Source organism: Coregonus lavaretus (assembly GCF_964263955.1).
Source record: "Coregonus lavaretus genome assembly, chromosome: 3".
Lineage (NCBI taxonomy): Eukaryota > Metazoa > Chordata > Actinopteri > Salmoniformes > Salmonidae > Coregonus > Coregonus lavaretus.
Window position 1 is genome coordinate 61,221,554 of NC_139990.1, and position 26,438 is coordinate 61,247,991.

General features: G+C 44.2%; 1 protein-coding gene across 1 annotated transcript in view; it reads right to left on the bottom strand.

Moving 5' to 3' along the window:
* Positions 1-26,127, bottom strand: part of LOC311126933 (DENN domain-containing protein 4B-like) — a 38,493-nt gene extending 12,366 nt beyond the window's left edge. Inside the window, exons 1-11 of the mRNA XM_084158649.1 lie at positions 26,000-26,127; positions 6,750-7,067; positions 5,996-6,248; positions 5,812-5,881; positions 5,427-5,596; positions 2,068-2,309; positions 1,847-1,913; positions 1,051-1,109; positions 719-863; positions 427-602; positions 211-311 (exon numbers count right to left, since the gene is read on the bottom strand). Of these exons, the coding sequence (XP_084014775.1) occupies positions 211-311; positions 427-602; positions 719-863; positions 1,051-1,109; positions 1,847-1,913; positions 2,068-2,309; positions 5,427-5,596; positions 5,812-5,881; positions 5,996-6,248; positions 6,750-7,048 (1,582 nt within the window). The 5' untranslated portion in view covers positions 7,049-7,067; positions 26,000-26,127. The remainder of the gene's footprint in view (positions 1-210; positions 312-426; positions 603-718; positions 864-1,050; positions 1,110-1,846; positions 1,914-2,067; positions 2,310-5,426; positions 5,597-5,811; positions 5,882-5,995; positions 6,249-6,749; positions 7,068-25,999) is intronic.
* Positions 26,128-26,438: the final 311 nt, after the last annotated feature.

Below are 26,438 nucleotides of genomic sequence, written 5' to 3' on the forward strand. Positions count from 1 at the left end.
ATGGGGACGTGTGGGGGAGGGAGAGAGATAGAAAGTGAGGGAAATTGGGGTAGTGGTGGAGAGAGGGACAGAGAGAAAAAAATGAAGACACAAAGCATTGGCACATTGAATTATCAGAGTCAGATGTATTGCACCAATATGTTTTAGCTTGTACTTATTTTCCAGCATCAGTCCCTAGATAAGCTTTAGAATAAGTAGGCTATCACTCACTTTTCTCCAAGGTCTTCATCAAGTTGGTGAGGGTATTCACCAGCATCTTGCCATGCTTCCTTGGTAGCGATCGCCATGACAACGGCTTCTTGTCCTCTGCTCTGCAGGAGAAGAGAACACAAAACTATGGATTTCATCCTTTGTATGTTTGGTTTTTGTTGCGTCCTCTTCCATCAGTTGCATCAGGTCCAGTTCCTTCAAGGTCAGTGTACTCACTGAAAGATGGTGTTGGAGTCCAGGTCAACACACACCACGTCAGTAGGGGGGTCATAGAGGTCAAAGTAGCTGGAGTGGACGCCCACGATGAAGGGCATGGGGGCACACAGTACGTCTGCAAGCCGCAGCGGGCACAGGGGGATGTACGGGCAGTGCCAACGCAGAGGGAACGTCATCTGGAGGGATAGAGTGCATTCTTTGATTAGGATGAGTGTGTGTACGCATATGTCTTTGTGTGTGGTGGTGTTGTGTGTGTGTGTGTGTAGGTTTTGCATGCGTGTGTGTGACTCACAGACACCAGGGCCTCGCTGACGGAGGTGAGGACATCGGGGCGGAGGGAGTGGAGCAATAGTTTGTGCTCCGTCAGCACGGCCAGCAGCAGGACACAGGCATTCTCAGGGCCCAGGTTCTGCAGCAGCTTCACAAAGCTGGCACCACTACAGACAGAAAAGAACAGTCTCTTTATCAATTCATTATTGTATTAATGGATTCACTTCAATATGATAATAGAAATCCCTCAGGGGAAATTAAGGCATTGTTGGAGCGCTAGCGCCTAGCGCACAATAACGCATTACACCACACAGTTTATTGTGACTCAACCTAATGCAGATTTACTGTACTGACCTGAGTGGTAAGGGGGAGGAGACGGGCTGACACAGTAGAAGGTTGTCATAGGGGGAGAGCTGAAATGACACACACACAGTTTTCATTAACAAACCAACATGGTGGACAATAATCTATAGGTCTAAGGAAGAAAGTTTAGCCATGCTTCAATTTCATAGACCACCATTCACCAAATTGATATCTGTTGATTTGAAACAAGCCATTAGGAATCAAGTTTGAAAAGCCCCATTTGACTCGATTTGAGTTTTCTAGAAATCCCCAAACTACTTAAACAATCGTCTCTACTTTCTAGAGCCAGAAGGATCATTCAGTGTTTTGTGAAATTATTTTATATCCACAGTATATTATAGATTGTTTTGATTGGGTGTTATTTTTACCCAGTCCATCTTCACACACTAACCAGTGAAACCATCAATTCATTCAACGCCCATTTCCTGTGGGGGAGGAAGTCAAATCTTTAGTGTAAAACACCACAATGCTACTGGTGTCAAGTTCAAATAGAACTCAAGCGGAGGTTCCACTTGTAACGCACAAACAGGCACATACAAGCACACACACAGAGCAAGCAGGTATTGTTCTAAACTAGCACTAAAACACCTGACTCAACTAATAATCACAGTCATGCCTTACTTGAATTAGGTGTTTTAATGCTGCCTTCTGTATTGCCCTGAGCTAAATCAATGCTTAGCAAGGTTTTCCATTCCACTCTTCTGATGCTTTAAAGTGCTTTGATGTGTTAAAAAGGAATAAAGATAACAGAGAGAATGTGAATTGAGTTAAAAACAAGTATCCATACCTGCACTAGGATGCGAGGCCGCTGAGGGGAGGGGAACGGGACGTTGTGCATGAAGCTGGAGATGTGCCTGGAGAGAGCAGAGTTCATGCTAATAAATCAACCAAACAACCAACCATAACATGAATCAATAGCTTATAGGCCTATGGTATGTTAGCCAGTAGATTAGCAAGTTTAGGTTTATAAAGACACATAGGTGATATTTGCCATTAAGGGCCACTGACTTCTCGAGGGGCAGCACGTGGGGTCCGGAGATGGAGTATCGGTAGACGAAGGTGAGGAACTTCTGGAAAACGGTGAAGAAGGGCCAGTGGGAGAGAACACACACGCTCTTCTTCACCTGCAGGGTGCGGTTGGTGATGGGACGCCGGTCCACCACGCTCACCAGGCCCAGACGCACGCTCTGCCGCTCCGAGAGACACTCACGTGGGAACGCCTCGTAGAACTGGATGGCGGCACCATAAACCTGGGGCGGGAAGAGGAGACACAGTTAAAAAGTTAGGATTCAGCTAACGATAGATGCTTTGAACTGTGTAAACAGTTACCATTTAGCAAATGCTAGATACTGTGAGAAATAGTGGCGTTAAATAAAACATTTTAAAACTGTGAGCGAGTTCATGCTGGAGTCATTCGCATCTCAATGTTTTTGTTGTTGTTTTTATAGCTTCTTGCTGCTGTCGCAGACAAAGTCTATATAGTGGGCCAATTTAAAACTTGTAATTGAGGTAGGCAAGCATGATATTGAATAGCTGCATTGGTAAATAACTACACACAACCCAAGCAACAAATAGTTGGTATTTATCAACATGAGAACATTAGGATTTGTCACTGTTCATATATCACACTTGATATACATTTCATTGTGAGTGTGTATTTCTGAACCTTGTCAGCCACCTTAGGCCATGGCATTTTGTGGAATTAGAAATATTCCAGCCCATTTGGTTCTAGAATTAGATTTTGTTATAGCAACCATAGAATTAGCAACATATTCCTTACTGGTGGCCTCACTGGCCTGTCATTGTGATGTCATCACTCATGATGCTGATTACCTGATCATAATCAGATGAGTTCTGAGTTACCATAGTGATGATTACTATATCATCATCAAACAAAATCAATGGAACATCATATTCCAAAATCATCAGTCTGTGAAAAATCTTTTGAAGAGACAACCTTGCTATTTCTGCAGATTTTTTCAAGCTGATTTTTCACATTCCTTGGACCCTATGTTCAACAAAGCAATGAATCGAGGACTAAGTGTGTCCATGTCCCGAAGAAGGGCAGTTTCTGACGAAGAGAAAATTGTCAGCCGTGGGAGAGGCCGATCCAGGACTAGATGCCACTGCCCTACTTCGGTAAACCAGCCAATACATAAGATTGTACTTATTAGTAACACAGATGTTCTGTGATAAGCTTTTCAGTTCTGTTTCAAATGAAGGCAAATGTGAGAGTGGTCTTGGCTGAGAGTTGTTGAATTTTGTCTCAACAGATCCATACAAAGGAGAGAGAAGGCACTGACTCTGTGACCCAAACAGTGGAACACCCTCAGAAGGCAGAGGAGGACGTTATGAATCGTGGACGGAGTGAGTCTGTCCCTCGAAGAAGAATTCTATGAAAATGTTGTTTTAACGCGATAGCCTAATCTCAGATTTCTTAATCTGATGCCATATGCTAATTATTATTGAGCCATGTCATGTTCTTGGTGATAAAACATTTTCTTTTTTCAGGAGGATGAGAAAACTGTCTGCCGTGAGAGAGGCAGATCTAGAACCAGACGGCACTGCCCAATTTTGGTAAACCAGCCCTTACATTCTTTGGTTAATACAGTATGGATGAACACTGACATTTTCTGATACGTTTTTCAGATACGTTTCAAGTGAACGCAAATGTGAGAGTGGTCTTGGCTAAACTCTCCATATAGGCTAAGTGTTGTTCCATTTGTCCTAACAGATCCGTACACAGGAGAGAGACGGCACTGACTCTGTGACCCAAACAGTGGAACACCCACAGAAGGCAGAGGGGAATGTAATGAATCGCGGACGCAGTGTGTCTTTCCGGCCAAGAAGGCCAATAACTGTGAGTAAAAAATTTTAAAACTCACAAATATTGTCTAAACACTACAGCCTATTACCTGATTTTCTGACGCCATATGCTAACCATTCTTGATCAATGTAATGGTCTTGTTTGCATGATTATTTGGAAACCTTTTCTTTTTTTCAGGATGACAAGAAAATTGTCAGCCATGAGAGAGGCCGTTCCAGGACCAGACACCACTGCCCAACTTCGGTAAACACTGGCATTTTCTGATTCGCTTTTCTGCTCTGTTTCAAGTGAAGGCAAATGTGAAAGTGGTCTCGGCTAAACTTTCCATATAGGCTTATAGTCGTTTCATTTTGTCTTAACAGATCCATACAAAGGAGAGAGATGGCACTGACTCCCAAACAGTGGAACATGCACTGACTCCCACTGACTTCCAAACAGTGGAGCGCTCTCAGAAGGCAGGGGGAGATCACATGAGGGAAGAACAGGACCTAACCCTTTTTTAACAGAAATGTAACAGAATATTAAAGAGAGAGAGGGAGTGGTTGGAGGACAAGCGGAGAGAGATCAGAAAGAGGAAGATCCTATGGAGACAGAGAAAACTGGTAGTAGAGGGAAGATACCTAGCCAAGATGGAGGGATTGCTAGAGGACATGGCATGGCGAGTCCAGGCATTGGATTTGTTCACAAAGAAAGATGGAGAAACAAAGAGTGGTCAATCAAAGGTGAGCTTTAGTGACTATTTCAGCACTATAATGTTGTTTCTACTATCCTTCTGTTGAGGAAACTATAATCTCTTCAACGTAGCCATTTTAGAACTAATACAGTAGTAGCAGTAACACAACTAAACATGGATCAGTAGGTATACTAGTATACTGTTGTTATTGCAGTTAAACAATACTTGTTATCTTTCTTAGAAGAAGAATGGCCAGGTCACCCAGGTGACAGGACAGTACAAGGCAGGGGATAAATCACAGCTTGAGAGCAAGGCTGAGAGGACAGAGCAGAAAAGGAAGGAGAGGGAACAGAGAAAGGAAAGGAAAGGAGAGGAGGGTGGTGATGGAGATGATAATGGTGCAGGGAAAGAATACAGGGGTGGTTTGGCTTGAAATAGGTCTGAGGAGGGCCTGGAAACGGTTGAAGAAAGGGGTCACATCCTACTAGGATGATATGATTTACTTTTTGGAATAAACTGAGCTTTTATTAGAACATTTTTTGCTTGTTGTCTGGATTTAATACGAATTAGGAAACTTTACTATTACCATTATGATTATAACTGTTACTGCAGGCATCATGGATGGAGTGAAGTATTTTAATGTCTGACAAATAACGACATCTTAAGTTATTGTCATTTGTTGAAATGAACTGTAAACCGGTGACTTGCAATGCGCTAAAATTGATTATACATTCACCTGATATTATATCCAGAGAACCTTCCTACACAGCTTAATACATAACCTACTGGATTCAATAGCTCAGCCACTGTGCAGTGTTAAGAGTGTTGGAGAGGGTGTGTGAGAGGGAGGCAGACAGGCGGACCCACCTTGTCACCACAGGCGCTGGTGAGGACGAAGGTAGAGAAGACAGGGAGCTGGTACTTGGTGTTGAGGGGCCAGCTCTCCACCGTCACACCCATGGGCAGACAGAACATAGGCACAGACTCTGGCAGGGGGAACGACTCCACGTCCGCTTCGGGATACCGACTGATCAGACCTAGGAAACACACACACAGAGACAGACAGTTAATAAAAGTACCATTTTGATTAGTGACTACAGAGATACTTTCATTTTTGGTAGATCTTTCTACTTCTAAATGTCTTTAATTGTGAGAAGTAGGTCAATAGGCCTTCTCTGTTTACACTGTGACATATGGAGACCCAGCAGAATGAGAGCTGTGATACCATCGGTATGGAGCAGTCGACACTCACCTGCTTCATAGACTAGGGCGTTGGCTTTGGCTACAGCTCTCTTATAGCACACGTATAATGCTGGACCCCACTGTGGAGCAAACACAACAAAGCACAGTGAGAGAGAGGGAATGAGGGAGAGCAAGAGAGATTAAGAATTAGAACAGAAAATACAGAGTAGAAAAACAGAGCGCTTCAAACCCACTATGCCAGTGTTGAGGTTCTTCTCCACCCGGCAGAAGGTGTGGGGGGCCACCTCTCCCTTGCTGGGCAGCAGGAGGGAGATGTCTGTGACCCCCAGGGTGTGGAGGGCCTGGGACTCTGGGGCCCGGCGGTATGTCAGGAAGGTGCGGTGGGTGGTGGGGCCCCCGGAGCTCAGACTGGCTGAGCGGCTGTAGGGGGTGGTCTCGATCACGTACCAGCCCTGCTTCACCACCTCTTTGCCCTCGTACAGCACACTGGAGACCGGGGGGAGGGGGCAAAGTCAGGACAATGAGTCAGTCAATGTCACTAGTTATCCAGTTAACATAAACCCATTTCTATCACTCATTCAAGGAAAGCTTTTCTTTTCATGTTTAGAAGACATCCCACACTTTGTCCAGAATGAATGTATCATGTGACGTACATGGCTCTTTCCATTAAATAATCGATGGGTATGTATACAATTACATTTTGCAGCCACGTATGGCTTGGCCAGACATGCTTAATTTAATGATTATGGTGGTTTAGGGCTACATAGCAATAGCATACAATGAAACCTTTCTGTGGTCAGACGTGCATGGTTACAGCATGCGGTATGTCTATAATTGCATAATGTAAGCTCAAAGCATTGTTATGCATTAGCTACAGTATGTGAACTCCAAGCACCATTCATAGCTTTACATTGATGTTGTGGTTAATGTCTGACTCCATCACACATTAGAATGGTCATTGTTTTCATCACTGCTGGAGTGTCTCACCCGAGGTCGAGGATGGGTGGCTTGTCATGCCCACGGCGGTAACACAGGTACATGTGGGGGTTGTTGATGAGTCCGGCGCTCAGTTCGGCCGAGTGGCCCCCCTGGGTCTTCTCGATGCAGGTGAAGCCCTCGGGCACCTCCTCCCCCAAGCCCCGGGCGATCACCGCCAGGTCTGTGACCGGCTCCACCGCCCGGCCCCCTCTCTGCTGGCCCTCTTCGTCCAGTGGGGCCGAGCCCCCCGGAGCCAGCCCTGCCACCACAAAGTAGTCCACTAGTTGGGGGCATTTCTCCTCCGTCATGCCGCCTGTCTGCCAACTGCTGTGGAGAGGGACGGAGAGAGGGGGAGAAAAAGAGAGTGAGAAGTAGAGAGAGGGGGAACCAAGGTGAGATTGTGCGATCTCTCTTATGTAAACATACAACTGGCTGATCAGTTGATGATGTATAATGGATTTCTTCCTTCTGACAGTCCCTAGACAGTCTCACAGAAACAAAACCTTATCCAGACAGACAATATTTGGTTCTCATCATTGGCAAGAGATAAACAACCAGGAGAGTGATAACAATATCATTGCATGTGGATCCACGCACAGTCCCATATACAAATATTTATTTTACCTCAGAGGCCGTTAGTCATTCGCATTTCATACAGATCCGACCGGTCCGGGAGGTAGTGTGAGGGTCAATAATAGGCTGCTTAGTTCTGCTGAGGGGGGAGATCTGACTTCATCCTCTCCTGCTCATTAGTTTAGTTATTACAGTATCCATGGCAACGAAAAGCTGAATTTCATATGCATCAGGAAATACAACAAGAAAACAAAACAAATCAATAAATGTGATACAGTTGGCAAATCAAGAAAGTTCAGAAATCATAGATGGGATCATCAGAGTGTTGCACTTTGGATGGTCAGCGGAGGTCCGTAGCCTCAGCAGCACAGAGCACACCTCTCCGTTCCCAACTTCCTCTCTGTGCGTTGGGCTTCGTAGATAAGCCTAACCCTACCCTAACCCTTCGTAGATGCCACTCCTGCCACTGGCACACAGGCTCACCATACATTTGGTGACAGTCAGAGTAGTGGACAATCGTCACTACTGCAAGCCATCTCTGCTAATGCAGTCCTCTTTGCTTCTGCAGTGTTGCGGCATTCAAAGCTAGCTATTCAAAGCTAGCTAGCCAACATCGCTAGTTAGGTAAACCAAACCAACTGCCAACAGTTACATCATATCTAATTAAAAACGGATCAAAAAACAAAAAGCGATTCAGGGAATTATTAGAAACAAATAATGTGGATGAAAATTAAATCCCCAAAAAAATCTAATCATAAGAGGCCATTCACATTAATGGAATTTTCTCCTCTGGGTTCCCTCTCCAATCAATTCAGAGGGAGCATTACTGTCTAGAGCAGCATTTATACAGGATGGATAGGCCATCCTCACAGAGCGGATGAGTCGTTAAGTCACAACTGCTAGGAAGACAGGACAGTGTGTGTTGCGTTTTTATTTCCACTGTGCTTAGTTACAAAATCAAAGTGTGATTAAACTCAAGTGCACTGACAGCGGAGGGGAGGGTTGGAGGGCATAAAAATAGGATGCTGTTGTGTCATAGTCAGTGAAAACTGTACCAGTAAAACCCTCTTATGTAACTTAGGCTCTCCCCCTCTCTCTTTCTCTCTCTGCAGCCAGCACACTTTAGAGGATCCATAAAGTTTTTTTCTCGTTCCTTCTAGTCGTAATAGGCTTGGGACTGACTGGGAGTTTTCTTTGCTCTGTGTATCGGTTGCTCTCAGATAAAGCACTGATAGGACTGCTTTTCAGGCATTTCCAGAACGAGCGTGCAGAGTGATAATAAGATTGAACAGAAATTAGGCTAATTAAAGTTGTAGCCTACTTCCGAGCATGCCCGAGACTAGTGGCCTACAACCGAGCATGCCTGAGACTAGTAGCCTACTATGTCTGAGACTAGTAGCCTACTATGCCTGAGACTAGTAGCCTACTATGCCTGAGACTAGTAGCCTACTATGCCTGAGACTAGTAGCCTACTATGCCTGAGACTAGTAGCCTACTATGCCTGAGACTAGTAGCCTACAACCGAGCATGTCTGAGACTAGTAGCCTACTATGTCTGAGACTAGTAGCCTACTATGCCTGAGACTAGTAGCCTACTATGCCTGAGACTAGTAGCCTACTATGCCTGAGACTGGTAGCCTACTATGCCTGAGGCTGGTAGCCTACTATGCCTGAGGCTAGTAGCCTACTATGCCTGAGGCTAGTAGCCTACTATGCCTGAGGCTAGTAGCCTACTATGCCTGAGGCTAGTAGCCTACTATGTCTGAGGCTAGTAGCCTACTATGTCTGAGGCTATGCCTGAGACTGGTAGCCTACTATGCCTGAGGCTGGTAGCCTACTATGCCTGAGGCTGGTAGCCTACTATGCCTGAGGCTGGTAGCCTACTATGCCTTAGGCTAGTAGCCTACTATGCCTGAGACTGGTAGCCTACTATGCCTGAGACTGGTAGCCTACTATGCCTGAGGCTAGTAGCCTACTATGCCTGAGGCTGGTAGCCTACTATGCCTGAGACTGGTAGCCTACTATGCCTGAGGCTAGTAGCCTACTATGCCTGAGGCTAGTAGCCTACTATGCCTGAGGCTAGTAGCCTACTATGACTGAGGCTAGTAGCCTACTATGCCTGAGACTGGTAGCCTACTATGTCTGAGGCTAGTAGCCTACTATGCCTGAGACTAGTACCCTGACGGGTAGGAGCGTTGGGCCAGTAACCGAAAGGTTGCTGGATCGAATCCCCGAGCTGACAAGGTAAAAATCTGTCGTTCTGCCCCTGAGCAAGGCAGTTAACCCACTGTTCCCGGGGCGCCGATGACGTGGATGTCGATTAAGGCAGCCCCCCGCACCTCTCTGATTCAGAGGGGTTAAGTTAAATGCGGAAGACACATTTCAGTTGAACGCATTCAGTTGTACAACTGACTAGGTATCCCCCTTCCCTACTGTATTTAGCACATCTAACTTGTAAGAGTACTATACATGCCTAGAAAGTGAGAGAAATACTAAAAGGCCCTTGAAAAAGTGAGAGTAGAGGAAATCCATGCAGGTTGGGCTCCAAAGGTTAACTGGCAAACAGGAAGTGGCCACTGGCAGCCTGTTTCCTGTTATATTCCAAGAGCTCATCAGTAGCTTCCTAGTGACACTGGAGCACGATGACACTTCTCCAGGGGGGAAATTATGACAGGACACAGAAGGTGATAATATACAGTGAGCTCCAAAATTAAAAATGTTTGTTGTTGTTTTGGCTCTTTGGATTTGAAATGATACAATGACTATGAGGTTAAAGTGCAGACTGTCAGCTTTAATTTGATGGTATTTTCATTCATATCGGGTGAACCGTTTAGAACTCTTTGTACATAGCTCCCCCATTTTAGGGGACCAAAAGTATTGGGACAAATTTACTTACAGTGGGGAAAAAAGTATTTAGTCAGCCACCAATTGTGCAAGTTCTCCCACTTAAAAAGATGAGAGAGGCCTGTAATTTTCATCATAGGTACACGTCAACTATGACAGACAAATTGAGATTTTTTCCCCCAGAAAATCACATTCTAGGATTTTTAATGAATTTATTTGCAATTTATGGTGGAAAATAAGTATTTGGTCACCTACAAACAAGCAAGATTTCTGGCTCTCACAGACCTGTAACTTCTTCTTTAAGAGGCTCCTCTGTCCTCCACTCGTTACCTGTATTAATGGCACCTGTTTGAACTTGTTATCAGTATAAAAGACACCTGTCCACAACCTCAAACAGTCACACTCCAAACCACACTATGGCCAAGACCAAAGAGCTGTCAAAGGACACCAGAAACAAAATTGTAGACCTGCACCAGGCTGGGAAGACTGAATCTGCAATAGCTTGGTTTGAAGAAATCAACTGTGGGAGCAATTATTAGGAAATGGAAGACATACAAGACCACTGATAATCTCCCTCGATCTGGGGCTCCACGCAAGATCTCACCCCGTGGGGTCAAAATGATCACAAAAACGGTGAGCAAAAATCCCAGAACCACACGGGGGGACCTAGTGAATGACCTGCAGAGAGCTGGGACCAAAGTAACAAAGCCTACCATCAGTAACACACTACGCCGCCAGGGACTCAAATCCTGCAGTGCCAGACGTGTCCCCCTGCTTAAGCCAGTACATGTCCAGGCCCGTCTGAAGTTTGCTAGAGTGCATTTGGATGATCCAGAAGAGGATTGGGAGAATGTCATATGGTCAGATGAAACCAAAATATAACTTTTTGGTAAAAACTCAACTCGTCGTGTTTGGAGGACAAAGAATGCTGAGTTGCATCCAAAGAACACCATACCTACTGTGAAGCATGGGGGTGGAAACATCATGCTTTGGGGCTGTTTTTCTGCAAAGGGACCAGGACGACTGATCCGTGTAAAGGAAAGAATGAATGGGGCCATGTATCGTGAGATTTTGAGTGAAAACCTCCTTCCATCAGCAAGGGCATTGAAGATGAAACGTGGCTGGGTCTTTCAGCATGACAATGATCCCAAACACACCGCCCGGGCAACGAAAGAGTGGCTTCGTAAGAAGCATTTCAAGGTCCTGGAGTGGCCTAGCCAGTCTCCAGATCTCAACCCCATAGAAAATCTTTGGAGGGAGTTGAAAGTCCGTGTTGCCCAGCGACAGCCCCAAAACATCACTGCTCTAGAGGAGATCTGCATGGAGGAATGGGCCAAAATACCAGCAACAGTGTGTGAAAACCTTGTGAAGACTTACAGAAAACGTTTGACCTGTGTCATTGCCAACAAAGGGTATATAACAAAGTATTGAGAAACTTTTGTTATTGACCAAATACTTATTTTCCACCATAATTTGCAAATAAATTCATAAAAAATCCTACAATGTGATTTTCTTTTCTCATTTTGTCTGTCATAGTTGACGTGTACCTATGATGAAAATTACAGGCCTCTCTCATCTTTTTAAGTGGGAGAACTTGCACAATTGGTGGCTGACTAAATACTTTTTTTCCCCACTGTATGTGTATTAAAGTAGTCATAAGTTTAGTATTTGGTCCCATATTCATACTACATCAAGCTTGTGACTCTAGACATTTGATGGGATGCATTTGCTGTTTGTTTTGGTTGTGTTTCAGATTATTTTATGCCCAGTAGAAATTAATGGTAAATAATGTATTGTGTCATTTTGGAGTCACTTTTATTGTAAATAAGAATATAATATGTTTCTAAACACTTCTACGTTAATGTGGATGCTACCATGATTACGGACAATCCTGAATGAATCGTGAATAATGATGAGCGAGAAAGTTAAACGCACAAATATCATACCCCCCAAAAAATGCAAACTTCCCGTTATTGTGAGGTTAGCATGTCTTTGGGGTATGATATTTGTGCGTCTGTTACTTTCTCACTCATCATTATTCAAAATTCATTCAGGATTATCATGGTAGCATCCACATTTCACCCAATTTCTAAACGGTTCACCCGATATGTACTAAAATACCCACAAATTATAGCTGACAGTCTGCACTTTAACCTCACAGTCATTGTATCATTTCAAATCCAATGTGCTGAAGTAAAGAGCTAAAACAACAACAAAGTTGTCACTGTCCCAATAGTTTCGGAGCTCACTGTATTATTATTATTGTTTTATGAAAATAAATATTTCAGTGCAGCATTTGATGCTAAACAAACACACCAGTATAACGGATCAGTTAGGCCTGAAGGCCTACAATGGCAATATATTAAAAGGGTGTTGCCCTGCTGGGAGCTTGTCAAGGACACAATCTCAGGGGTTTTCTGAAATTGTTGATGTAGGCTAATAATTGCTGGTTCCCTTTTTCATAATCCCCTACGTGCATGGTAACGTGCACTCTCTCTCTCTCACACACACTCGCAAATGTACACACAAACACACACACTGGAAAACTCCTTTTGAGAATTGGATTGCCCCAATGTCCAACATGTCTTTATATTGGTCACAATCCTTGCGACTGTAAATCAGTTAAATATCTTTGTCAACATAACTTAGAAATGAATTCATTCAAACTGTCAGTGGTTTGAGCGAGAGAGGGCGAGAGAGAGAGCGAGAGAAAGAGCAAGAGCACCCACATCCTGACAAGAGGCTTTTGAAGTCCCATTTGTATGAAACCCAGTGCATCATAGATATAGAATAGAATACGCCATATTTAGAAAAGCAACAAGAGAGCAGTAAATGTCTTGCCTGGAAGCAGTGGACCACCACCATGATCATACGAGCTGACATCAATGTGAAGTATTAGACCATGGCCTACTGCTGAATAGGAGAGGTGGAGCTGAGAAGAGGGGTTGTTTTAGGGCAGGGGTGCTGTCTGTCATTCTGCTGGTTCTCTTTCCTCCCTGGCACTTCATTAATAAATCTAACTGATAATAACAAGTGCGGCCGTCAAGGACTAGAGTTGTGCATCCCTGCTTGGTTGAACTAATGTCAGAGTTTCTGACTCATAACTCACAAAAACATCTACAGGCGTACACAGATATGACATAAGATTTAAACAGGTTGAGCACATGAATTTGGGTCGCTACCCACTTCAGAAATGATAACGTACATCTCCGTGTAGTCTGTATTGCATCTTGAACATATCAGCCAGCCTATCCCTCTGGCTGTTTTTCCAGATATTATAATCATGTACTAATGTGATTATTCAGTGGGGTGATACAATACTTAAGCATACAAAAACAAAGTCTGTTGTGTGCACCCTGAGGGTTCCCCAGGAATTCATTGAGAAACACTGGCTTATGCAATTTGTCAAAATAGGCTAGCTAATGATCAGAAACACAACTGCCACTGAAAGCCTTCCAGCCACTCACATCACACACTCACACCTCACAATAGTAGTTTCAAACAAGCAGGAAGTAAAAAGAGCCACAAGATATTTAAAAGAGGTCATGGGTTTGGTTCTTCTTTTAATTCACCTGCTTTTGTTGAAAGGATTGCATTCTATCAATATATTTCCACAAGATTATAAACCTCTAATGCAAGCTACTGAGGAATGAGTCATTTCAATGAAAGTTTTCTAGGAAAGGAGAGAGATTTATTCTACCTTACGTAGGTTAAATCCCCATATGAGTCAAATATAGCAGTTAGTTATAGCTCACTGTGTATGTGTGTGTGAATTACAGAGTAGCCTTGCCTCCAACTGATTGAGAATAGCTATTTCTGAGCCAGTGCAGTGACAACAGTCAACCCCTGCCCCCACATCTCTCCAGGTGTGAGCTCCTGATAGATAAGGACACTCCAAACGGAAAAGGAGAGCTCTATTCAGGCTTAGCAGCTAGCAATCCTGCCCCCAACACTAGCACTGGCAGACTGGCACTCTCGCTCTTCCTATACAGCAGGTTGTCAAACTTCTGACATGTTTGAGAATGTGTGAAATGATGTGTGTGTAGAGGGGCTGCACGCATCATTTCACAGGTCAATATTTCTTCATGGCTTTGTCAATAACACCCTCGAAAGGACAGATTTCTACTTTGTGTTATGTAATAGCTGGGGGAACATTTTGACAGCACAAAATTGTGGCGATCTTTAAAAAAACGTCCAGATAATTTCAAATACTCACCACAGCATTTACAAAATGTATTTGAAATACAGCAGAATGTACAGTGCTAACAGCTGTTATGAATACTTTGCAACTTAATGCAAATCATTCTTCCTCAAAACATGCTTGCCAGTTGATTTGCCTGTCAAAACAACATGGAAAGGAGACTTTTTGAAGTAAAACATTTTTAAAAATTAAAAAATGCTTAAGATAAAGTTGTTAGGGATGAATGCTGTCCAGTGGCAGTGCCTTTGTTCTTGTCAGAATGCTGCTGCCTGTAGCTGGCCTTCAACCCGAGCCACAGCTAGTGACAGAGGAGGTATTCAGGGTCGCTCTTCCCAGTGAGATGATGCTGGAAGTCAGCGACGGGGAGAGAGATGCCTGGTAGCTGGTACAGCCATGCCCACGCCAACTCAGGGGAATCGCTACAATACCACCCTAAAATGGAAGCCCGGCCAGCCCACAATGCCCCTTTTGTGGGCACAGGGCAAGCGCATGATGACGTTAAGAGGGGACATACATTCACACACACGCGCGCGCGCGCGCATAGCCTACACACACACACACACACACACACACAACAGAGTGAGGCCCAGAGGGGAGTACTGTACCACAATGGTCATTTCACAAGCTCACCACAATAAATAGCATTCTCCAAAGTGTTGACAACAGTGAATAAATAATCATTATCACACACTGTTTACCAAAGACCACAACTCTGACTTAACAGAAGCTGCCTTGAGCAAAATGTAGGCCTAGAAGAGTGATAGTGGAACAACACGATAGGGGAACCTTCCATTAATGTGAACTTAACTTGAAGGGCATGATGATTCAATATTGTAGGGTAGCGGGGGGACAAATCCTTCTCTGCCTGAGGAGGAATGTCCCATAAAATGCAGGGCATGTGTATGTACAGTCAGCATGTTGCTATAAAGGTGATCTTGACCCATTAGACCACGAAAGAGAAAGCATGACTTACAACAATGTTTTTGCAGGTTATCAGGAATCGACAAGCTATGCTCCTCCTTCTTGGAGTCAGTGCTACTTAACTAAAACTAGCACTTAAGGGTAGACTAAAATTGGTGTTAGCTCATCGGATGTATGAGTAAGTGACATCTCATGGGCCAGTGCCAGTCCAGTCCAGGGGTTGAGAAACACTTATCTACATCTCTTCAGATGACATGAGTCAGGACTCAGCAAAGGGGGGATTCATAAATAGCAGGCTGTTGATAGTAGACAAACTAAATTGAAGTGAACAATCCAACCAAAACAAGGCCTGGCTGGGACATTCTAACTGAGGCATGGTATACCTGAGGAATATGTATAAGGTTGATACAAATTAGGCCTAGGCCTACCTAATAAGCTTCATGTGGATACTGTGTTTAATTTTTAATGAATCACTTTGCATTCAGCAAGTCAACAGTAAATAGCTTGCACCACATGTTGTTCTATATTTGACTCTGGGATTTTCAAAGTAGTTCTTAAACATTGTCTTGCTGATTTTGCAACACAGACTGGCAGAACTAAAGGATCAGGGAGCAAGAGTGTATTCGATGTGGATAACTTCCAGAGTTGATCCTTGATAATGCTTTGATCAATCTAAATGCCATCCACAATTAAATTCAGGAAACTTGATACAGGCAACCACAGTGGGAAAGGTTAGTAATTTCGCTTACTCAAAAAAACCCACCACGACTAGGCCTACTTAGTCTCAATTAAAACAAAAAGTTTTCCTCTGCTAGACACTCTCCTCCCACTCACTTTCCTAGGCCATAACAAACTAAAAGGGGTCGAGAACAAACCCAACACAGAGAGCCTCTCAGGCTGCATGGTCCCCTGACCACTCCACAACTCAACATTGTCCGGTGTGTCTAAATTCACCCTGGTGTTACCTCAGGGCAAGGAAGAAACACCACTCTCAAGACCACAGAATATTCTAATAACAGTTCTGGTTGGTTCACCCAAAGTCAGAGAGCCAAACAGATTCAGGGGCCTCGGTGGCCCTAACACCAGGGTTCGTGCTAGCAGCGCTATTAATTCCACTCCAGCAGCGTCCATCGAGCCACGTGGCTGGCACTGTCTTTGACTGTCAGCACTCCTGAGAAACGGTTATTTCAAACGACGCTTCTATTTAAAGTCTGCTCAGCGAGTCGGTTCTGCCGCTCGCTAATAAATAGACCTGCTTCAGATGGCTTCAGCAGCACTCTTCTTCTCTCTCTGTTGCTGCTGAAGTATTAGAATTCAAATTCAAACGTCTCCAGGTATTGGTGTAATAACTGACTTGCACTTCAACAAACAATAACAGCAGCTTCCCAGGATTTCTGGAAAACTGTCTCTCGTGGGCCTCCTCTGAATTTAAAGGATTAGTCTATTGCCAAACTGGCAGACAACAACATGGGAAAGACGATAGACCTAACTGTCGAAATGAGAGAAGATAAAATAATGACAGACACTTGAAGGAGATTAAGATATCTAAAGTTATAAATATCCAAGACTCCCTACTGGGAGAGGCCGAGAGCATCATGAAAGGCACTTCAGTCAACGCTGGCTTAAGTTTACAATATGCTGCACCAACCAACTGTCTCATTATCTGGAATTTGGATACTATCCATGAAAAGAAAAAGTGTCCATCATTTCTTTAGACGCTAGAACCAAGATGTATCCATCCACATTTAGCAGTAGATAGGGCACTAGACAATGTTAGACATTTTGGTGTGGGCAATAGCCCATTATTGTGATCGTTCTACCAAGACCGAATGGCCATCTTTTCCTTGTTGTGGTGCACTGTGCTTTTACCTAACCCCTATGGTAATATGGCTACAGTGTTTATGCTAGTTTAGTGGATAGAGGACGAAGGGATAGACTGTGCCTTTAGCTGGCAGAGATGGAGTTCACATAGAGAAAGGAAGGAAGAGGCGGGAGGGATGAACTACAGGCTGTAGCAAGGGAACTGGATCTCTGTGTGTACGACAGGCGGGGATAGACGCAAAGTGTGTGTGTGTGTGTTTAGGTGACACACTGAAGGTTGCCAAGTCAGCTAGGGCTGACAGAAAGTATGAGCAACAGAGGAAGAGAGGATTAAAGGGACATATGACAGAGAAGAGGCAGAGAGCATGATAGACAGAAAGAGAAATGGAGAGGACAGAAAGGGAGCGCAGAGAGAGAGGTTTATTCTGAGCAGTCGCCAGCACAAGTGGGATGATCATACTATTGCAGTGGTCAAATATATTCCCTGACGTTGAGCGAGATGGACTATAAATGTGGCTGGCTGGTGCAGTGTGTGCTTGTGTTTGAGGCTGTGTGCATATAACTGATATTCATGCATTCCCTACTAAAACTTTGCATAATTTCTCCTCCTCTTTGCATTGCATAATGCAGCATAGAGTAGGCCTACATATTACACACGGTATGAGGCATAAGTGCTGCTTCGTTTTGAGAACAGTAATTTACACTGCGTTAGCCATAGCTAGTGAAGAAAAGATACAGGACGCAGGGAGCACGTGAAAAGAGGAGACATCCATCGCAGATGGTGACAGAATCTTGACGTTGGCCGTTTGCCAATGGAGCTGACGGCTATAGGGCTGTTCTCAGAGCTACTCAGAGTGTATGTGAGTGCAGACAACCCAACAGTAGCAATACAGGGCTAAGGACAGGTGACTGCTGATGCAAACCTCGATTGACATAGACTGGCTGACTGTTACTAAGCCTGTTTCTTCAACAGCATCAGGTTTGCTTTTAGGAGTGACCCTGTCTGAGAGGAGAGGGGCTGACACGATACACAGGTTTAGGCTAACAGAGGGGTTGCATGACTTTCAACGGCCTCCCAACCTGACTTCATTATGGACGGGGGGAAGGGGGGTGGAGTGGGGAGAGGGGAATAACAAATGGGCTGTTAGCTTCCATCTGCATTACCAGTGATCACAGTGCACCTGGACTCCACTAGGAGATGTAGACCCAACCTGCATCATCTTACAAACCTATTCACGTCATATTCCTCCAACAATACACCCACTTCCTAATCTGATATTCACTAGTTGGATGATATGCCACTTCCTCCGATTTTTTTCTTTATATCTGGCAGCTGTGACAGCTGCCTAAGCACTTTCAACACACAAATGAAAGACCTCGTTCCTCTTCTCCGCTTATGATGACGAGGGAGTGCCATACACATCTGGTAAGGACTCTCTGGCCTTTCATCAGTATCTGTGTGACACTGGGTCATAAAGCAAAGGTCAGTGGTTAAATAAACTTTGAGGAATGAGGCCAAAGTTCCCTATTGAGATTAAATGGAATATGGCCGCTGGCCGGTATGATGACATCATACAGACACTCTCCCTGTATTAGCCAACTGAACATGTCTCAAGACAAACCCTGGTTCCTCCTTCAAAACATTCCGTTTCCACTTCATTGTTATGACATTCAACATGAACCATTCTATTTTGCATGAACTTATAGGCTTTTATGTAAATGTGGTACTAGTGTGAAAGGTTAAGCAGAAACATACACAATCCCTCATGCACAAAGCATAGCCTACCTCTGCAATGAGATATGATGTGAAAGGAAACTAGGAGTCCTGGGAGATAGTGTATACACTAAAGGTGGAATGCTGAGGAGCTAGTCTGTAGGTAAGAGGTGAGGCACAGGCTGTTGGAGACTAGACATATCATTTCAGATAAACATTCTGTAAGGATGGCTCTAACGCTTCATGATTAGACTATACTTTGAGCATTCAGCTTCTATTCAGAAATTGAAAAATCATATTTCAAAGTAAATCGCAACCTTCAATTATGGAATTGGAATTTCTTGACTGAATTGAAATGTAATTGACCCCCAACCCTAGTGGCCACAGAGTTATGAACACTGACAATGCGTTGCTTTGAGGTTCCTTTCTTCAAGAAACTTTCCCCAGCTGTAGCAAACCCCTAACAAGAGGTGACAGGTCCCAAGTGTGATCGCAATCTCAGGTATCATGCAGACAGACTACTGGAGAGCCGATAAATTGGCCTAAATGAGGACTGAGAGTACCCTCCGGAAACTATGTCCCAAATTCTACTAAATGGGTTTTGCTAAAATCAATCAGTTTGTGCATGGTTAACCTAACTACACTAATGGAAAATGAGTGACTGGTAAGTGGTGAGGAAATGGAACAATTAACAATGTAAGCTTCCTTTGTCTATGCAGAGGAGTAGCTAAGTAGGCCAGCCAGCAGCGAATAGGAGTTGTAGTATTACTCATTTCATGTCAGGTAGCTGTCAGCTCAGTTCCTCTACTACTTAGACTAGCTTATCTCTATTTTAGAAATTAGTGTAAAGAGACCTATCGTATAAACCATCTGTCAAAACCTGTGCCCACAACATCTATAGATACATTTAGACTGATTGTGCTTCTCTGTGCGCACTCAGTACACCACAACAAAGTAAGTCCACACATCTACAGCTTATTTTCCCCTACATGAAAATGTAGGTGTGAAGTTGAAATTGAATGTATTAGATTTTGTCTGGAATTGAGTAATCTCTAAGGAATGAATAGGCAAGAATAGATAGTGAAGATTACTGACCGCATGATGATGTTTAGCTTAATTGACATGTTCTAATTGTTATTTTTCCAACAGGGGTTTGTAATACAGCAATGTTTAAACACCAGGAACAGATAGAGGCCATGCCATGAGACTGACACTATACACGGAGTATACAAAACATTCCATGACATTAACTGACCAGGTGAAAGCTATGATCCCTTGTTGATGTCACTTGTTAAATCCACTTCAAAATCAGTGTAAATGAAGGGGAGGAGACAGGTTAAAGAAGGATTTTTAAGCCTGAGACATGGAGTGTATGTGTGCCATTCAGAGGGTGAATGGGCAAGACAAAAGATTTAAGTGCCTTTGAACGGGGTATGGTAGTAGGTGCCAGGCGCACCGGTTTGAGTGTGTCAAGAACTGCAACGCTGCTGGGTTTTTCACGCTCAACAATTTCCTTTGTGTATCAAGAATGGTTATCCACCCAAAGGACATCCAGCCAACGAGATCCAAGATGGCGTAGCAATGCGGTCGCGGTTTTATTCATTGTCCTTGTGTAAATATCCCGTTTCTTGTTTTTTTGTCTATTTTGTATATATTTCTCAATTTTTACTTTTCATTCTTTAACTAAATATACTTTCCTGCAACCCGCCTCACCCAACGTGGAAAGGATTCTATTATTTCTTTATAACTTTCATCAAGAACCTTAAGCTGAAACTAGTGTAGCTGCAACTGAATGGCTACTTGCTATTAGTCACCGTTAGCGTCTTCACCATTGTCCGTGGCCTACACTATCCACCAGCCAGCTCTAGCTCTAGCCTGGACAATTCGTCGGCCAGTCTGCACAGCGTGCTATCGACCCAGAGCTTATTGGACTTTCTGCCGGAATCACTGGACCCTAGCGCCGGATCATCGCAACCAGCTAGCTAGCTGCAACCTGTTGTTGGCTAATTACCATTACCATAGCAAGCACCAGTTAGCCTTGAGCTAGCCTCAGGCCCATCTCCCGGCTATCTACCTCTCTGTCAACCGGACGGGACCTCCTAGTGTTGACACTGAGCCCCGCCGATCCAACACGACTGGTTTGCCGACGAAATCGTCTGATGTGGTTTCAACAGGCTTCCCGTTGCGACGACCACGAAGATCCATCTGCCAGCCCCGGCCCGCTAGCACACGCAAACTACAACTGTGCTCCCTGCTAGCTGTGCTGAAGCACCAATTTGAACTGCTCTCGGACTCACATATTGCTGTTCACTGGACCTTATGATCACTCAGCTGCACAGCTGATGCCTGCTGGACTGTTCCTTTACACGGTACCCTGTCCTGTTTATTCTGTTTAGCCTTAGCCCAAACGTTATCGCTATTACCAGTTGTTGTCTTAGCTCTCTCTAATAACACCTGTGATTGCTTTATGCCTCTCTCCCATGTCAATTATGCCTTGCCTATTGCTGTTTGGGTTAGTTCTTATTATACAATTTCACTGTAGAACCCCTAGTCCCTCTCAAACTGCCTCAAATAGTTCCTTTGTTCCACCCCCCATACACGCAGAGACCGGCTCAATCGGTGCCTCCAGTGATGCTATCTCTTTCATTGTTACCCAATGCTTAGGGTTACCTGAACTGTACTCATATCCTTCCATATCCTTTTCTGTACATAATGCCCTGAATCTTTTCTACAACGCCCGGAGAACTGCCCCCTTTATTCTATGTACCCAACGCACTAGAAGACCAGTTCTTAAAGCCTTTAGTCGTATCCTTATTCTAGTCCTCCTCTGTTCCTCTGGTGATGTAGAGGCTAACCCAGGCCCTGCAGCCCCCAGTATCACTCCTACTCCCCAGGAGCTATCATTTGTTGACTTCTGTAACCGTAAAAGTCTTGGTTTTCTGCACGTAAATATCAGAAGTCTACTTCCTAAGTTTGAGTTATTCACTGCGTTAGCACACTCCGCCAACCCTGATGTTCTAGCAGTGTCTGAATCCTGGCTTAGGAAGGCCACCAAAAATTCTGAAATTTCCATCCCCAACTATAACATTTTCCGTCTAGATAGAACTGCCAAAGGGGGTGGAGTTGCAATCTACTGTAGAGATAGCCTGCAGAGCTCTATCATACTATCCAGGTCTGTGCCCAAACAGTTTGAGCTTCTACTTCTAAAAATCCACCTTTCCAGAAATAAATCTCTCACTGTTGCCGCTTGCTACAGACCCCCCTCAGCCCCCAGCTGTGCCCTGGACACCATATGTGAATTGATTGCCCCCCATCTATCCTCAGAGTTCGTACTGCTTGGTGACCTAAATTGGGATATGCTTAACACCCCGGCCATCCTACAATCTAAACTAGATGCCCTCAATCTCACACAAATTATCAATGAACCTACCAGGTACAACCCTAAATCCGTAAACATGGGTACCCTCATAGATATCATCCTGACTAACTTACCCTCTAAATACACCTCCGCTGTCTTCAACCAGGATCTCAGCAATCACTGCCTTATTGCCTGCGTCCGTAACGGGTCCGCGGTCAAACGACCACCCCTCATCACTGTCAAACGCTCCCAAAAACACTTCAGCGAGCAGGCCTTCCTAATTGACCTGGCCCAGGTATCCTGGAATGATATAGATCTCATTCCGTCAGTAGAGGATGCCTGGTTGTTCTTTAAAAGTAATTTCCTCTCAATCTTAAATAAACATACCCCATTCAAAAAATACAGAACTAAGAACAGATATAGCCCCTGGTTCTCCTCAGACTTGACTGCCCTTGACCAGCACAAAAACATCCTGTGGCGTACTGCATTAGCATCAAATAGCCCCCGCGATTTGCAACTTTTCAGGGAAGTTACGAACCAATATACACAAGCAGTTAGGAAAGCAAAGGCTAACTTTTTCAAACAGAAATTTGCATCCTGTAGCACTAACTCCTAAAAGTTTTGGGACACTGTAAAGTCCATGGAAAATAAGAGCACTTCCTCCCAGCTGCCCACTGCACTGAGGCTAGGAAACACTATCACCACCGATAAATCTACAATAATCGAGAATTTCAACAAGCATTTTGCTACGGCTGGCCATGCTTTCCACCTGGCTACCACTACCCCGGCCACCAGCTCTGCACCCTCCGCTGCAACTTGCTTCTCCTTCACACAAATCCAGACAGCTGATGTTCTGAAAGAGCTGCAAAATCTGGACCCCTACAAATCATCTGGGCTAGACAATCTGGACCCTTTCTTTCTAAAACTAGCCGCCGAAATTGTCGCAACCCCTATTACTAGCCTGTTCAACCTCTCTTTCGTAACGTCTGAGATCCCCAGAGATTGGAAAGCTGCCGCGGTCATCCCCCTCTTCAAAGGGGGTGACACTCTAGATCCAAACTGTTACAGACCCATATCCATCCTGCCCTGCCTTTCAAAGGTTTTTGAAAGCCAAGTTAACAAACAGATCACCGACCATTTCGAATCCCACCGTACCTTCTCCGCTATGCAATCCGGTTTCCGAGCTGGTCATTTGTGCACTTCAGCCACGCTCAAGGTCCTAAACGATATTATAACCGCGATCGATAATAGACAGTACTGTGCAGCCGTTTTCATTGACCTGGCCAAGGCTTTCGACTCTGTCAACCACCGCATTCTTATTGGCAGACTAAATAGCCTTGGTTTCTCAAATGACTGCCTCGCCTGGTTCACCAACAACTTCTCAGATAGAGTCCAATGTGTCAAATCGGAGGGCCTGTTGTCTGGACCTATGGCAGTCTCTATGGGGGTGCCACAGGGTTCAATTCTTGGGCCGACTCTTTTCTCTGTGTATATCAATGACGTCGCTCTTGCTGCTGGTGACTCTCAGATCCACCTCTACGCAGACGACACCATTTTGTATACATCTGGCCCTTCATTGGACACTGTGTTAACAAACCTCCAAACGAGCTTCAATGCCATACAACACTCCTTCAGTAGCCTCCAACTGCTCTTAAACACTAGTAAAACTAAATGCATGCTGCTCTTCAACCGAACGCTGCTTGTACCCGCCCACCCGACTAGAATCACTACTCTAGACGGGTCTGACCTAGAGTATGTGGACAACTACAAATATCTAAGTGTCTGGTTAGACTGTAAACTCTCCTTCCAGACTCACATTAAGAATCTCCAATCCAAAGTTAAATCTAGAATTGGTTTCCTATTTCGCAACAAAGCCTCCTTCACTCATGCTGCCAAACATGCCCTCGTAAAACTGACTATCCTACCGATCCTTGACTTCGGCGATGTCATTTACAAAATAGCCTCCAACACTCTACTCAGCAAATTGGATGTAGTCTATCACAGTGCCATCCGTTTTGTCTCCAAAGCCCCATATACTACCCACCACTGTGACCTGTACGCTCTTGTTGGCTGGTCCTCACTACATATTCGTCGCCAAACCCACTGGCTCCAGGCCATCTATAAATCACTGCTAGGCAAATCCCCGCCTTATCTTAGCTCATTGGTCACCATAGCAACACCCACCCGTAGTCTGCGCTCCAGCAGGTATATCTCACTGGTCATCCCCAAAGCCAACACCTCCTTTGGCCGCCATTCCTTCCAGTTCTCTGCTGCCAATGACTGGAACAAATTGCAAAAATCTCTGAAGCTGGAGACACTTATCTCCCTCACTAACTTTAAGCATCAGTTGTCAGAGCACCTTACCGATCACTGCACCTGTACACAGCCCATCTGAAATTAGCCCGCCCAACTACCTCATCCCTATATTGTTATTTATTTTGCTCATTTGTACCCCAGTATCTCTATTTGCACATAATCTCTTGCACATCTATCATTCCAGTGTTAATACTAATTGTAATTATTTTGCACTATAGCCTATTTATTGCCTTACCTCCATAACTTGCTACATTTGCACACACTGTATATATATTTATTTCTGTTGTATTTTTGACTTTGTTTTGTTTTACCCCATATGTAACTCTGTGTTGTTGTTTTTATCGCACTGCTTTGCTTTATCTTGGCCAGGTCGCAGTTGTAAATGAGAACTTGTTCTCAACTGGTTTACCTGGTTAAATAAAGGTGAAATAAAATAAAATAAAATAAATAAATAAAAATAAAAACTTGACCCAATGGAGTCAACATGGGCCAGCATCCCTGTGGAACGCTTGACACCATGTAGTGTCCATGCCCCGACGAATTGAGGCTGTCCTGAGGGCAAAAGGTGAGGGTTGCAACTCAATATTAGGAAGGTGTTCAGGCTAACTGTTGTAGAAGATAATATTGCATGAGCATTCCAAAAATCATGTTTACGTGTTTAGCCTACAATTCTCCCTGCCCACAGATATTTCACCCTAAACATCCGTAAACATAACTATTTTTATCGGGTATTTTTTTTAAGAGGCACAAATATATCTGTCTTAAGTATCTGTCGACTCCGTCAATGATTGATGTCAATATTATTTGGTCAATGCCCACGAACCTGCGCTACGCCACTGGTATTCCCATATCGTTGTGGAATATGAAGCATTTGCAGGATGTAGGAATGCTGAATACTCAAGCAGAAACACGATTACAGTATGCATTTTCAAAGTACCATGAATGGACAACACAGTATATGAGATGGCCAATGTAGAAAAATGCATTCCAAAGCAAAGCGTGATGCACGCGCAGTACAAAGTGAAATAGCCTTGATCAATGTCCGCGCTGGCAACATATTTTTACATTTTGGACTAGGGGCAGGGAGCACCAGGGGATGTAGTTTAACTACCAACCTTTAATTGCTTTAAAATATGTTGTACCATATACATATTTGGGTCAGTGCTTGGTACCGCTTATTGGATCACGGCACCGGCCAGCATGAGAAATAGCCTAACGTTACACACACCACCACACTACTGTTTTCTCGCTTCGCACATTATTAACCGGTTAGCGCAGCACTACGGCCACAGATACTTTGGTATAATGGCTAACAACTATTGTTGGTTTCGAAAAAAAAAATTAACCGAGGGTTTGAGTTGTCACCACTGTCGCACCATAACTGAATTGTGTGCCATTAATCCAGAGCAGAGGCTAGCATTAGCTAGCTAACGTTAGTTAGCTTCCTAGCTAGCTAACAAACCAAATATTATGGGGCAGCTAATACCACTAATTAACTAGCAATCTATTTACCTTGTAATCCTTGCTGGCAGTTCCGATAGCTCACGTTGGATATCATCCTGTTTAGGTCATATTTAGACATTTAACGTCCATGTTTGCGGTCGTGTGCACCATAGTCGGTTTCTAATTCTGAGCCAGCAGATGTGTCGTATCAGTCCGCTTCTTGCTGGCAGGGAGGTTAGCTGCTAACAGCTCATTCGGTTGAGATGGGAAACCAAAACGCTGTCGTACTTCCAGTGTCACAGACCGAAAGCGCTCTCAGAACACAGAAAATTGCGCCTTGGTTGTGCGCTACTATTTTACTAATACATACAAACTAGTTATTAGTTTGTGCAACTTCCTGCCGTCTATTGTTATGCATTTAAACGTGTTTGCTGTGGCAAGATCCATGACAAAACTAGAGGAAAGGAAATTGCGAGAGTAAAAACAATTGGTGGACAACCCCGCGTGC